Source organism: Dermacentor silvarum, chromosome 8 (genome assembly GCF_013339745.2).
Source record: "Dermacentor silvarum isolate Dsil-2018 chromosome 8, BIME_Dsil_1.4, whole genome shotgun sequence".
Classification (NCBI taxonomy): Eukaryota; Metazoa; Arthropoda; class Arachnida; order Ixodida; family Ixodidae; genus Dermacentor; species Dermacentor silvarum.
The window spans coordinates 5,120,693-5,135,682 of record NC_051161.1 but is presented as its reverse complement, the minus strand read 5'-3'; the positions used below and the strand labels follow the sequence as shown (position 1 = coordinate 5,135,682).

Sequence of the window (14,990 nt, the reverse complement as noted above, 5' to 3'; positions counted from 1 at the left end):
CAGTGGTTCTGGTGTGCAGTTAAGAAGCTTGCCTGCACAGTAGTATAGCAGACAACTCGATTGAGAAAACACCTGCCACATTCCTTGTGGATATGCAGTGCATCTACGGTGCTACCATTTTAATTCACATGCTCATTGTTTGGCTATATTGTAGATCCATGCCCTGTACATCCACCAGCACAGCTATAGCTTTAAGTCAGCATGCACATATTGCTTACTAGACAAAAATAGTTGGTTCGTGTTTTAGTAGAAAGTAGGCATGGGCCATCCCATTTATTGTACAGCTCAAGACACACTACAAGGCAATCACCATACAAGCATTTGTTCAAGAGGCACTAAAGGCTAAACTGACAGTAGTCAAGCTGAATTTAGAGAATGGTACTCGAAATAAAAAAATGTACCATTGATGCTGTGAACAGAGCCTTCTGTAATAAAACAACTTACGAAAACTTCAAACTGAAGTGCCACCATTACTTGAAACACAGCTAAATAAGGAGCTAAGGACAACATACATACAAGAAAGTAAAAGAACTCAGTCAATTAACAACTTCTGGTTGCCAGAGGAGAAAACAATTAATATACACAGCATTTAAAAAAAATGCATGCAAGAAAAATTCAGTCACTCTAAACCAAGAAGCACACATTATGCACATCTCATAGCCAACCCTTCAGAGGTGCAGGTGAAGTAACATTTCACTGATGCACTGTTTCCAACTGCATGCCCCAAGACAGAGCCATTCTGCTGCCACTCTTACCAAAAATCTTGTTTCACAATGTTCAATTGACTTGCCAAAGAACACAACGAGTCTTTTAACTAAGCGTACAAAACCACCTGCTGCACCAAGATGGAGCCAAATGTGCCATTCTGATTACCTAGCATACCTGATTAACTCGAGCAGGCTATTTTTCATCACACTGTTTCAAGGGATTTGCCAATAAATCATCATCATGCTGCCACTCTAACCAAGAATCTTGTTTCAAAATTAATTTTAGATCAACTTGTCAAACAACAGATTCTTTTAAATGAGTATGCGGAACCACCTGTTACCAAGAAACATCCCCAAGGAAATTCTTTGTAAAAACAGGTCTAACTGAGCTCAAATGCAAGCCAACAGGCAAGGCAAAGCATATCAACGAAGTAGCCACTCACTAACTGGCTTGCGATTCTGAGGTGGAGGGGGTGGTGGCCTGGGACAAGGCTGGGGACTTGCAGATTCCGGGCGTGTCGACTCGTTGCTGATGACGCTCGAAGGCCGGGACCTTTTCCAGTCTGATGTGAGCTGGAGAACAATACACTTTCATGTCCACCACAACCATGCATTACTCGTGCTTCAGCTACACAAGTCTGGGCAGCTTGGTTAGTCTCATCGGAAGTATTTGCTTGGACACAGTGTCACTGGTACAGTAGAACCCCGCTGTTACGTCGTTTTTGGCCGGTCCCGGGACAGCTCCCATAGAACCCAATGCATTGGTAACCCCGCTGTTGCGTCGCAACTGTGAAACCGTTCCCGCATCATACGTTGCAAACTGCCACTCTGCGCCAGCCCGAACGGCTTGGTGGCTTGACGATGGCATTGGCCGCCCAAAGTGCCAGGGGCGACAAGTATGACAAATTTTCGGTTTCCGCCAGCAAAAGTATGGCCCTTGAGATCCGTATTTGCTATCTAAATATGGTGTCTATGACGCGTTGTAGCCCTAAAATTGGTTTTGGCTCATAGATGTTCCGTATAAAGTCCAAGGGTGAAAACGCCGTCGCAGCGCGCCGTATGTGCGAGTGAAAGCGTGCGAGGGAAGCCGCCGACCGCGTTTAAATCTCGTGCACGCAAGAAAGAAAAGCAGGGAGGAAGCGCGCCTTCTTCCGTTGCGCTTGAGGAACCGTTGAGGGAGCGAGGGGGGGAGGTACAGTGGGGGAGGGATAGTGGGCGGCGTTGTACTACTGTACTCTCGCATCAACTGCGTACAGCGCGCGGTCGCGCGGACCGTATCTTGAAAGCGATCTGCGTTGAGGCAGAGTCAAGGCGGTGTAGGTGCGTCAACGGCTCGTAGCTTTGTGCGTGCTGTGTGTTCTCGGTGCTCAGTTTGCGTTGAAGCGATAGACAACAGCACGAAGGTCCCTTCGCTCGCTTCTGCAGCGGCGCTTCCCCACGCCAGCGTTTGACAGTGAGTGTCCGCGCTCATCGAGTGTGATGTGTTCATGTTTGCGTGTGTGCGCTGACACCATGCTTATTAATATAGTTAATAAGTGAATGTTTACTAGTTTATACGGACGATAAATCTACTACCCTTACTTTGTATAGCTGTCTACTAATTTGCTATCGCAATCGATGCTTCGGCTTTCAGGCGAAACTAGGACTTTTTTTCGCATGTAATAATTAAAATAATATTGTGTGCAGTTCAACACTACTCCCATTTCTCGATTTTTCCTGTTTCTCGGCTCTTGCATTTCCCGGCTCTTACATTCTTTATTACGGTCAGGTGAAAAACTTATCAGCGGGGTTCCACTGGATATGGGACAACAGACGAGCTAATTGAAATTGGAAACACGGCTGACAGATGGTATTCAGTGGCTTTTAAGGGTATGCTTTGTCTATAGACCCTTTTTGAGAAGCAATTTGTTCACGAGAAACGAGATGTCAGTTTCGGCGGCACGCCATACGTTGCCTCAGCGAAAGCGCACGAATACGAAACCATAACCGCTTCTGCCCTGCTACTGTGCGATCAGCTCTCAGAAATGCAACTGGGTGTTTGCTAATGCACTGTACTCAATTCATGCTGCAAAATGTGTAAAGGTAAAGGGAAGACGTGTGTGGTAGTTCGCTGTAAAAATAGTGATTTGCATATTAAGGAATGGAATCACCCTGTGTCGCTGCTGCTACATAACAACTGCCTGTGTTGCTAAAAGGATAAAAAAAGACAACTGATCAGCCAGCGCTGTATCGCTAACCTCCAGAGAAAAGACTTCAACCCAGGAACGCCGGCAACAGTGAGTACCACTCGTTAAACAATGACAAAGGGAGTAGCGCCGCTTCCTGGTATAGTAAGTTTTGTGCACATTATCTACACACATCGACCCCAACTCGCACGCAAGCTTACGCACACTCTATCGCCAACGTATTAAGAATATGTGAATGGGTGCACACTTGAATCTGTGCACAAAAGCATAGGTGGCAGCAACTACACCGACAGCACACGAATGGTCGAAGCAGAATGTTTCGTGACGGTCCACAGGAGTAAGCGAGTTACTAGTGATAATACAGATTTGCGACAAGCTATAACAAAGTACAGAACAGCTATGTTCCAAGCCTTGTGTGCAGCAAGACTAAATCTACTGCAATTGAGCACACCTGCGAGCGATTAGGCAGAAAAAAATCAGGTAGTCACCGCATCGACGAACTTCACTGAGTCAGAAACGTGACAAAAAACTGCTTCAATGTCTTTGCCAAATAAAGAACGAAGAGCAAAACACACTGATCCTGAATCAATTCATAAGTGGAAAGCTTGGATAGCTTGGAATACATTTTTAGCCTCGTTTTTAGAACAAGCACCATATACGCTGCTTGCATCGTTTGGGCAAAGCTTAATGAGCTTCGAAAGCGCTTTTGCATGTCCTCTGAAGGTGTCGTCAAAGCTTCGTGCCAACCACCCAGTCAGCGTCTGCGATATCTTCCGAAACAGAGGTTTCCTGAGCTGCTCCGGGCGTCATGTACACCCATAGTAAACACGGAGGCAACGGAGGCAAGCAATAGACGCGTCACCACGTGATCAAACATGGCAGCGCCCACGGGATCTCTGCGAAAAGGGTCAATATAATATTGCCACGTGTCTAGCGGGGCGATGACGACGACATAAGACACATTAGGCAGTTATGAAAAAACATAGCAAGAAGAAGAAGCAGTGACTAGAGCGCGGTATTTTAAAACCGTCCGTTCTTGTTGCTGCCTCTGCCGACAAGTGCGGTTCGTTTGTCCTTCGAGCTTTCACCGTCGTGACAATATATGCAGCCTAGGGCAGGTATTAATAGAAATCCTTGTTCTACTTATTTCAGGCATTGACAGCTTATCAAATATCAAAGAAAATACTTACGCGATCTTCTGGATAGTCATCATCGCTGAAGTCTGTTGACCCATCATCTTGCGTCAGACCCCAGTCAATGTTGACATTCTCGAAAAGCGTTTTCTTGTTCTGCAGTGCATGCTCAATCTGCACAGCAAAATGAAAAACAGCATTGGTGCCATGTACTACTTTCATAAAATTAACAAAAACCTGCATTAGTAATCCAGTAAGGCAACTTGGAAATACAACCTACTCGTGACAGTTCATCAGCTGATTGATCAGAATTTCAGTTAAAACATGCAATGCATAGAAAAAGATTTGGAAAGACGACATGCTTAAATGGATTCATAATACGAAGCTTTGAATTAATTCCTTTTCACTTGAGGCAGGATAACGCAGTCAGAGATGGCTAGGGCATTGTGCTGCTGAGCACGAGGTCATGGGTTCAATCACGGTGGCCGATGCAACAGCGCTCGTGTACCATTGTCCAAGTGGTCAAAATTAATCCACTATTGCATCTCCCATAAGGCCTCGGAAATTCTGCTGGCTTTTTGTCCACGCGAATCGCTTTTCTTTTTTTTTCTTTCAACCGTCTCTCAACTTTGTTGTTTCTCTCTCGCCTTCAACTATCGGTGGCGCGGCTGGCGCAGCCCGCACTCATCGTCGGCCGTGCTGATAACGGCCAAAACGGCAGCAATTTTTTTTCTGGCATTGTGCGGTCAGTTTTGCGGTTTTTGCTTTCCATGCTAGCAGTGTGGTCTGTGTGGTACCCTACCGTTGCAAGTTTGTCGGCTTTTCCCAGCAATGTCTCGCAGCTGTCGCTGTTTGTGTGTGGTTCAATGGTGTGCGAATACATCAAGATGAAGTGAGCCATGCGACGTAAAATTCTACCGCATCCCTAAAGACAACAAGTGAGCACTGTGCAGTTTACTTCCCGGTTTTTATTTGTGATAGTCATTGTGCGCAGTTGTACATGGCTGTCCGGTGGTGAGGCAGCAGCTAGCTGATTTGAAAACACCACAACGATGTAGTAAATCGTTAGGTCAACAAGCGGCGAACATAAAGCTCCTGATAAATATAGTACCACCTGTGCGTATCACAAGGAACACGTGTAGGCGTGCGCTTTGCACTTATTTCTAGCTGATTAGTCGCCATCGTTTAAAAATGCATTTCTGATAATTAAGGTTGATATATCACAACTAGTACTCTGCCGCGACGCGAAACGAGCTCAGTTTTGTATGTTCTAACTGCGATGTTATAATTTATGATCTTCACTGTTCTTCAGGATGGAAGTGTTCTTAAACTACGCTGGAAGGACGGACCTAATGGGTTTACCCAGAGATAAGGTCACCAACCGCAGGATATTCTCAGCGCACTTCACGGACGTGGATTTCATGGACCGAGCAAGAAGCAGGCCGGGAGAAGCTATTCTGCGCATTGGCCATTAAAGCAATTACAATAAATGTTTTTTTACATGTGCGTACATGAAACACCATCCACGTTTTGTTGCATTCTATGTATAGTGTGTTGCACTGTCTGCTCCAATTCTGATTTTCGCAAACGAACACAATAAAGTGAGTCCAAAGAACTGTTTTGTTGAAGTGGAATTATTTTTTTATATATAATTTGGGCACATGCTTGCTTGATCGTAGTAATGAACGGGATTGCGTGCATGAAAACACAAAAAGAACCCACTGCGCACAAGCACGAATGCGTGGTGCAACGCCTGGCAGGGCCGGCGGTGCGTCTGATAACGCCTGTGACAAAAAAGAACTGTGCGAAAACTGAGAGGAGGGGAGGCGAGACATGCGAGGAGGGATAGGAAAGTCATGAGCGTGAGGGAAAGGAGAAGCCAGCGGAGCAACGTTATCATAAAAAAAGGAAGAAAAAAAGTGCTCTAGCGAAAAGGAGAGTATAAAAAATCCCACCGCTTTTCATTGTTTTTGTTTTTTTCGCCGCCGTAGTACCGTCATCCGTCCGCTAGGGCCTAACTGAAGTGCGCCTTGGTGCTAGCGTCGACTGAGCGTCTGCTATACAAAACCAATGGGAGGTATAGGAAGCTTCACCCCCCTGGTTTTAGGACATTAAACCCCATAGTATATTTTTTTAAATAGGTGACAGGTGGATAAGACAGCTAAATGTGCCCGCATTTCACGTCCAGACATGCACCACTATGCACACAAAGACGTTGGACAAGATGCGTGCATATGAATATCGCATGTTCATATAATATTTGCATTTAACATACTGCAACGCTTTTATTCACCAAAGTTATCTTGTGTCATATTTGGGATTATGCTTCTAATTTATTATGCAATCAGCCCAGCACTTTAAAATGTGGCAAGCTCAACCACCATACAACTGAGTCATGGGATAGAGTATTCCCTTCAATGGTAGAAAATGCAGGTCTGTGAACAGCAAGAGTGCAGCTCAATGGAAATGAAGGGAAATGGCGACGACACCACAAATGCCAGGACATCCGGCAGCGGTCTCCCTGGTGTGTGCATCTGTTCCCTTGGTGCAGCGCCTTGCAGAAAAACCTTTCGGCAGAGTTACGGCTATGTGCACCCAAGTGGACCCCAGCATACAGGCAGGTGGTACCGCTCGAGTGCACATCACAATAACAAATGGTCAGTTGTGCTGTGCTAAGCCTAAATATGGCTGCATTCCAGGTAGTTATTTCACAATATTATCATGCCATTCTTTTTTTATACTCATGTCCTTCCTTGCATACTCATGAAAATAAGGTTGTTCAAATCTGATCATGTTTGCCTGTGCGCGTGACACCATGCTTTTTAATTAGTGAGTGAATGTTTACGCAGCTGATAAAACTAGGAATTTTCGTTTCGTTGTCTAATACTTTGCTATCTCTATCAATGCATTGCCTTTTTACTTTTTTACTCCTAAAACCAATACCAGAAAAAATGCATAATGGCTACCAAAATTTGAGACCGGATATTGGTATATTTCTAGGACACAACAAATATGGCGGCCATGAACAACAGGTTGTGACTTTCATGTAATCTCAAAGCGAAGCTTTCTTTGCAGTGATGGGTTTTGACGCTGCATTGGTTGGACTGCGTGGAGAGCAGAGGACCGGTGACAATCAGCCATGGCGGCAGGGTCGATGTGAAAGCTTCGCAGGCTTTGCTTTGTACCGTCGATGTGAAAATATTGTCGACACAGCAGGAAATTGTACGTTTGATCGCAGAATCTCAAGTTCAACGAAATTATATATATATATTTGTTTGTGATTCTAATGAGTTTTTTCCCAATTGTCTGATAATTCAGAAATTTTTACGGGCCCCATCTGTGCATGAAAAATCCATCAGCGACTGTACTTATTTGCATAAAAGCTCTAATTTCAATATAACAAAATTTCAGTAATGTGCTGATATTACCGACTTCGTCATATCGAGGTTTAACTGTATTTGATCACGACACATCAGTCACCACACTATCATAAAGGCAATACGGGTGGAGAGCCAATGTATGACCTTTCCAGCAGGTGCAGTGAAAGTGGGGTGCTTCCGCACGTAACAAGTGTGGAGACTCTAACCACTTGCTCTCTTTCTATACAACAGCTCAAAGTGTACATGGGATACTAATGCCATGAATATATATCACCACAAATCAGCCTCTACTAGAAATCTCGTTGCCATAACTATGCTTTAGGCTCTGCTTGAGTTTTAACTTAATTATCACTAATGTAGGCAGGGCAGTGATGTAACCCCTGCTTGAATGCTTTAGCTACGGAACTTTGCATGTGTATCCCTTCTTGCCTCCAAAGTCCCAGCAAGTACTCAAGCGAAATCAAAAGATGAGCATGTAGCTAAGAATCATCATATAATAGAACAGGAGGATGTAGAAGGAAACTCCCAACTGAATTCTGAGGTTCAACGATAGTAAAGCACTTCCCAGAGAAGGGAAACAGCTCAAAAGAGAATTCACGGAAGCTTTCCACAACTGATCAACACATGCATCAGCTTACCTACATTAAAGTGAATTTGAATATTTTAGTAAATCTTGCGAGGAAGAAGCTCGATTGACTACAGTGCTTTCGTTCTATTGCAAAACTGTCTTGTAGTTCTTGCTTGTCACGTCTATCGCGATTCTCATATACAGTGGAACCTCGTTGATACGATTCTGCGTAATAAGTTTTTCGGGATGATACAAATTTCTTTTGTTTCCCGGCCAATGTGCCGCCCCATAGGAGCAATGTATTTTTCATGCGGCTGATACGATCATGTTTTCACCTGAAATTGGATGATACGACTGTAAACTGGTATTTCTGAAACTCGTACCTTTATATTCAAGTGTACTAGATTAAATTACATTCCAACGACCCACGAACAATGTGTTAGTGGCCGACAACACAAGCAGAAAAATGCGCGCCACAAAAAGCTGCCGTGCAGCAGGTTTCTTGTGTCACGTGAGGGATCGGTCCTGGCCCGATTTAAATTGCCGCGCGCCCCGACGGAAAATGAGCCGCGAGCGAAGCAGACCAATGAGAGCTGCCCCCTTCAGTGATGTACGCGCGGGCACGGCTTGCTCATTAAAGAAAGAAGGGAGCGTGTCTCCCGACCGGCTGTAAGCCTGCTGCTAGAAGAGCTAGTTAGTTCTTTAAATTGCTGCTCGGAGGGCTTAAGATTGGCGCTTTTGTTCAACCTGGTCTCGCCAAACGAAACGGTTGCGAAGAAAGGGGAGAGAAACAGCTAGCGGTGGGTTGCCGATGGTCCTTGCTTGACATCCAAAGCACAATAGGATAATTGATGGTCAGCAGCGGATGCCTGTCATGGTGACGTGCCGAGATGAGGCAGGTGAAAGGCTCATGACACTGCCCGATTATACCCAGCACGTGGAGGGGCGATTAGTGACAGCAAGCCGTGACATGTCAACGACCCTTGTCGGTTACAGCACACGGTTCCGCAATTCTTTCGGAGACACACTTTCAAGTGATCTCAAGCGTGACGGACGCGATTACGGTTAATCAGATGTACTTGCGGGCCTACTGGCTCTGAGCGATGACGAGGCGGCGAACGACGACGCGTTTAGTGCCCATTAGTGCACAAAGCGGACCTCAAGAAGAGGGTATATCGGTGCTTCCATCACGTACATCACGTGCGGTCGCCCTGACAGCAAAAGCTAAGAGGTCCATGACTACCGCTCTCCTGTGGTGCGCGTGCCGGGCGTGTCATCAGCACAGAACGCGTGAACGCAGTACTCATTATTCACCGCGTGCCCTTTTCCCATTGTAACCGTTTTGACAACCCGTTGCGGAGACCGCTGCCAAATGACCGCCGTGAAAAGCTTCTCTGAGCAAGCATTTACTGAACAGAGCCTAAAGTGTCGGTTGACAGCTTTCATTGACAAATGACCCGTAGCTATTACGGTATCGGTTTTTTGTATAGGTACGAGCAGAAAAGGGGTCACAGCAAAGGCCAATCGCTTCGGCTTGCAGGTGCTACCTGTTTATTAGCATTTTATTGTACCCATTGTGGCGGGCTCTGTGGCTTTGCGCGGGAGTACGTTTGCTATGCATTTGTAACCCTCCCCTCTTTGTGCATTGTTTGTTTGTATGTTGTTTTTAAGAAAGGAGAAAACACCGTAAAAGGTGGTAGAGTGAAGGGCGCTTGGAAGAAGCGCAATACTGGAAGTGCCGGCGAACCCCTCACAAGACGATCCTAGTACAGGATTAGTGATTGGTGTGCTGGCGGACCACTCTCCAAGCCACTCGGTGGCGATTGGGCTGAAAATGTTTGGGGCGGGGCACCGAAGGGTAGAAAATGTGGCCCAGTTGCCCCGACCAAGCGTTCTGGACAAAGTACGGTGCTATGCACCCTCGGCTCTGCCGATATAGGGTCACCCTATGCGTTCCAGTCCTCGTCCTGTATTTGTATGTGCAATTCCATGTACAGTAAAACCTCGATAATTCGAACTCGGTTAATTCGAAATTTCGGTTAATTCGAAGAATTTGAGCGGTCCCGTCATTCTCAATGCAAATTCTACCGGATAATTTGAATGGCCCGCGCGGCTCTTTTCGGATAATTCGAAGTTTCCGGCTAGTAGCAACATGCGGCGGTTAGGTTAGGGCGCTCCGTACAGTTGCCAACCGATTTTCCGACCTCGTGGGGACTGAAAAATAGACCAGAAAACTCGTTCGTCCGAAAAAAAAAAAAGTTATTAGTGCGGCTTAAAAAAAAATCTCTAATAATGCCCTGCCTCATACTACGCTTGCAGGGGATCGACTTGCTTGGATTTGCGCAGCAATGACGTCGTCTCCGTGTACAGTCGACACAAACGTCACCGCGTTGGCGATCTCCGCCAACGGAGTTCGCCATGGTGATCCAAGAAACGAGCTTCGCACCGCTTAGCTCTCGCGAAGGTACAGGAGGTAGCGCCGATCATTGAGACATGGGTCTCCGAGACACCTGCTCAGTGTACACGCCACGTTAAAACTAGCAACCGAAACTTGAGAGAAAAAAAAACTCACTGAATTAACACGCGTGGTGTTAGCGCGCACGAGCGAAGCGAGCGAAGGTTCGTGCGGTCTATCGCTTCAACGGAAACTGAGCGGCGAGAGCACAGTGCATACAAAAGGTCAGAGCCGTCTGGAGATCGCTTTCAAGCTTTCAAGATACGGTGCGTGCGATAAAGCGCTCCAGCGCTAAGTACGCAGTTGTTAGAAGAGTAGAAGTCGCCCCCCCCCCCTCCCTCTCATACCCCCACGGCCTTTCGCACGAGGGAGGAAGTCGCGTTTACCCTCCGCCGTGCGTTCGCTCTCCATGAAAGCGCGCGGCGATGATTTTATCGCCCTTGGACTTTGTATGGATCCTCAGGGCGGCGACGCCGACGGCGAAAATCCGCTTGAAGTGTCCATATAATTGCTGTCGCAATAAAAAAACATCCTACAATAAATGGTTACAACGATAGTGCTGAGTGCATATACTAAGAAAAAAGAAAAAGTGCAGTACTCTGGAGCGTTTTGTCAGCCAAGGAAGAGCGGGCATAGCCTCCGAGACTGGAGGATTGCGCGAGCTCTATTGATAGCGCGCGTTGCAATCTTGGAGGCCATACAGCGAGCCACTGGAATCCAAGCCAGTGCAAAATCCAACATGGCGGCCTCCAAGATTGGGTAGCGCGGCTCGGAAAGAGCGATTAAGTCCACAAAATTGATCTTTGGGGTCTCAATTCGTCCGAAAAATTGGGTGCGAAAATGCATGAACTCAATGGGAACCCTGATGGTGCATTTTTGAAGTCCGGAATATCCAGCAAGTCCAAATTTTTGGAGTCAAGCACCACCACGCCCGCTTTCGCGGCAGTTATCGATTCCGTGAACATCGTCCGCAACTTTGTTGAGTTCAGTGCGGGTGATATTTGTATGCTACGTTTTTTGAGCCAGCTGGAGAGCATGGCACTAGGGGCGGCGAACCAGCGCGCCAAGTAATCCCGCATCGGTGATTACTTTGAGTAATTTTTCTCGGACATGGAAAATAAGGGTTATTTCTTTTTGCGGCAAGTTCTTGCTTGTTTTCTTTTTTTTTTATTATTCATTTCGGTTAATTCGAAAAATTTTCGCGGTCCGGCGACCTTCGAATTATCGAGGTTTTACTGTAAATAGTTGTAAATAGAAAGTATTTTTCAATCGTCATCTGTCTCTACTTCAATCTACCAGAAGCATCCAGCGAAGCCGTCGCCACTATCCTAAGCGGCAGTATCCCCCACTTGCGTAGACCGTCTCTGGCGGTGCGTCTCGGACGCCCAAGTGGGGAAGCAACATCCGTACCCTCGAGAGCGAGGGAGAAGAACCTGGACTTTACTCCGGCCGTGGTGCAGGAACTTGGTGTCATGCGAAGCTGCACTTGTAGTATCGTCTGCTCGCGTCAGCTTTCGTTCCCGCTTGTTTTGGTTGGCTTTTCAGGCGAGATCTTTATGCGGTCACATGCCTGAATGAAGCGCCTGCCCTTGTCCGCTAGTCGTATCGCTGATTTTGTCACACTGCTCTACAGTGTTCCTTTGTTTCGGAATTCTTGGCCTCGTGGTGCCGTGACCTCCATAGCTATGTCAAGGAACTTGTAAGCTTTCAAAAGAACTTGTTTATGGACTTTGAAAAAACAAAAGTTAGAGAAAACTGACGAGCTGTTTTAAAATTGCTCAATATACAGTGTAGACCGCTTATAACGTAAGTCGCCGGAGTCGCGAATATCCGCACTATAACCAAAGCAACAATCTTCAAGGACCGCACATATGCAAAACATGTGCACCGAGCCGCCACGCGTATGCGACAGTTGAGGATGGCGACTAGAACGTTTGCAGTCAATTTACAGTCGAATCTCGTTAATTCGAACCAAATCACGCGGCGGCACCTCCGACAGGCATTGCTGCGGCACCGCCATAGACTAAAAGCTTAGGAGAGACCTCTCAATGTTGCACGCGAACGAAAAAAAAAAAGAAAAAGAAAAGCGGCGGAAATTTCACTTTCTCTCAAATGGCAAGGTCGGCGATTCTGCTTTGCACAGGAACATGCGTGTACGTGCCGACGTCTCAGCCACGCTACCGTAGCCACGTGTAGAAAATGGCAGTGAACCCTTCTTTCTCCTTGATGCTTCCCCTACTTTCTAGTCACGTGTTGACGTTGCACGCTGCGGCTACGGCGCAGAGGGAAGCAGCGGCGCTGTCCCAGGCCAGCCAGCGAAACTGCCCCCATGCCGGCAAACGCCCGCTTCCCGATAACGGCAGAAAACGAAACTTCGGGGAGCTGGCGTCGGGCCGGCTGGAGCAGCGGCGCCTGCACGGCGGCGGGCGCACGGTGACAGTTGAAAGTGAGGGAGCTACGAGGGAGGGCGAGGGGAGCCACCGAAGCGGCGGAGTTGCCGAGGCGAAATCCGCTTCCCTGCCGCCTTCCTCCCTCACATTCCTCGGTCTCCGCGTGTGCCCTTCGCCATGATGTGCCGGTGCCGCCCGCTCCTTGAAGTTTTGTTTACTGCCGCTATCGTGAAGCGAGCGTTAGCCGGCGTTGGCAGTTTTGTGGCGCTCGCTCGCTATGCACGCCATGATATTTCACGACTCGCACTCAAGATTATGGTTTCAGCCTCACTGGCTGTTCGTTCGCACCACGTGCCCTTCTCCTCCACTTCGTCTCTCTTTCTTTCTCGAGCACTCCTTGGGGCGCCCGTTTGAGGGAAGCGTTTGCCGTCTCCGCTGACTTTCGTACTCCCAGGCAGCTGCACTGTAACCGGTATTTCGTTTCCCGCAACTGCACTATAAGCACTATGTGTATACATGGAGTGCTATGGGAAAATTAACGGGAGTCTGAAAAGACCGCACTATATCCGGTCCCGCACTCTAAGCGGTTACGTTATAAGTGGTCTATACTGTACTACAAAGATTCCGACTTACAGCGGAAGGTTTTTGCGAGCGATTCCGAAACTGCAAGCTGGAAGATGCAGAAGCAGGAAAGCAATTTACGTGCAGCCTGTCAAATTATTTTGACCAGTGGGTGGAAATGGCCGGTGTCGCAAAGACTTATGAGGGGGTTCGTGATTTCATGGTCAGGTAGCAATTAGCTTGCTGTAGCTATAATCTGGGTGTCTTCCTAAAAGAGAGAAAGGTGAATTCACTCAACGATCTAGCCAAACAGGCTGATCAATTTTTGGAGGCACAGGGACTGAGAAACCTAGGAAGAGTGAAAGAGGACCTAGCCAGAGGGAAAGACCGCACTATATCCGGTCCTGCACTATAAGCGGTTACGTTATAAGTGGTCTATACTGTAAGTGTGTTGGCTGTGATTAGCGCAGTGTTGTGATGCTGCTCCGCATAGCACACGTGTTATGTGGAGCAGGATCACTCGACGCCACATGAAGTTTTGCTTGCGAGTTTGTCACCAAGTAAGTCTGTTTTCTTACGTTTTAGGGCTTGCTTTGGATGATTGGATTTTTAGGTGATACGTTTTATTTTCTGGTTCTGCGAAGATCGTATCAACGAGGTTCCACAGTAAGTGGTTCAGTAGCCTCATATATGTGCCTATACTATATTTTTTTTTCAAGACATTTGGTGGGGGTGTACAGTCATTCTATGTTCAACATAGTATTCTTCTAAGTTGCACTGTGTTCCAAACCATTAAATCATGCAAGGCAAGTACTACAGCTCACTGCAGCTGCTACTTCATCAATAATATCAGTATAACCCAGCAGGATAGCAATTACTACTCATCAAACTTGTACATAACGAATTACATGTAATTAATCACTAGTAATCAAATATTTTTGGTTGTTTTCCAACTGATTGATTACTTTTTCTACTCAGTAATGTTCACTGTATTTTAATTAATTTTTAAGTAACCAATTACATGTAACCTGCACCTTCATTGACACAGCAAGTGGCAACACATGACGCAGCTTTGAGCTTGTATTTGGCGAGAACTGCAGTAAAATGCCTGCTGTTGGCCTCCCTTACAATTCCTCGGCTTAGGTCTAAGTGGTTAATCAGTGAAGGGCACCGGCACGAGCCCCAGCAGATGTTGGCCGATGAATTGAACCAGCACTGCTATAGCTCAATAGTATTGGCCACTTGGGGCGTTTGTGCCAGGAAATCACCTACAGACCATTTTTTTCCAGCTTTTTATTGGCCCATCAGGAGCACCTCCTGCGAACCCCAGCAATTATGAAGCACTTCACTCCATGAGGACACAGACGCGAGCATCAAGGCCTTGAGTAATAGTAATCTTGTACACGACAAGGTGTTCACATGTTACACCACCACCCTTCCGTCCAACATGCACATTGAGCGATTTTTCAGTGTCATTGCTAATCTCTTCACAAGGAATGAGGAAAGGTGACTTACGAAAATTTTGAAAAGCAGTTGTTAGTGACGATAAACAATGTGCGAAGTGCTGCAGAGGACGCACTAAAAGAGTTAACCCAGCTCACTCTATTTCA

At 46.7% G+C, this 14,990-nt stretch overlaps 1 protein-coding gene across 1 annotated transcript in view; it reads right to left on the bottom strand.

Annotated features, from left to right (window-relative positions):
- The window catches only part of LOC119460541 (arfGAP with SH3 domain, ANK repeat and PH domain-containing protein-like), a 107,350-nt gene that overhangs the window by 41,640 nt on the left and 50,720 nt on the right, over positions 1–14,990 (bottom strand). Inside the window, exons 21-22 of the mRNA XM_037721469.2 lie at positions 4,084–4,200; positions 1,151–1,280 (exon numbers count right to left, since the gene is read on the bottom strand). Coding sequence (XP_037577397.1) covers positions 1,151–1,280; positions 4,084–4,200 — 247 coding nt within the window. The remainder of the gene's footprint in view (positions 1–1,150; positions 1,281–4,083; positions 4,201–14,990) is intronic.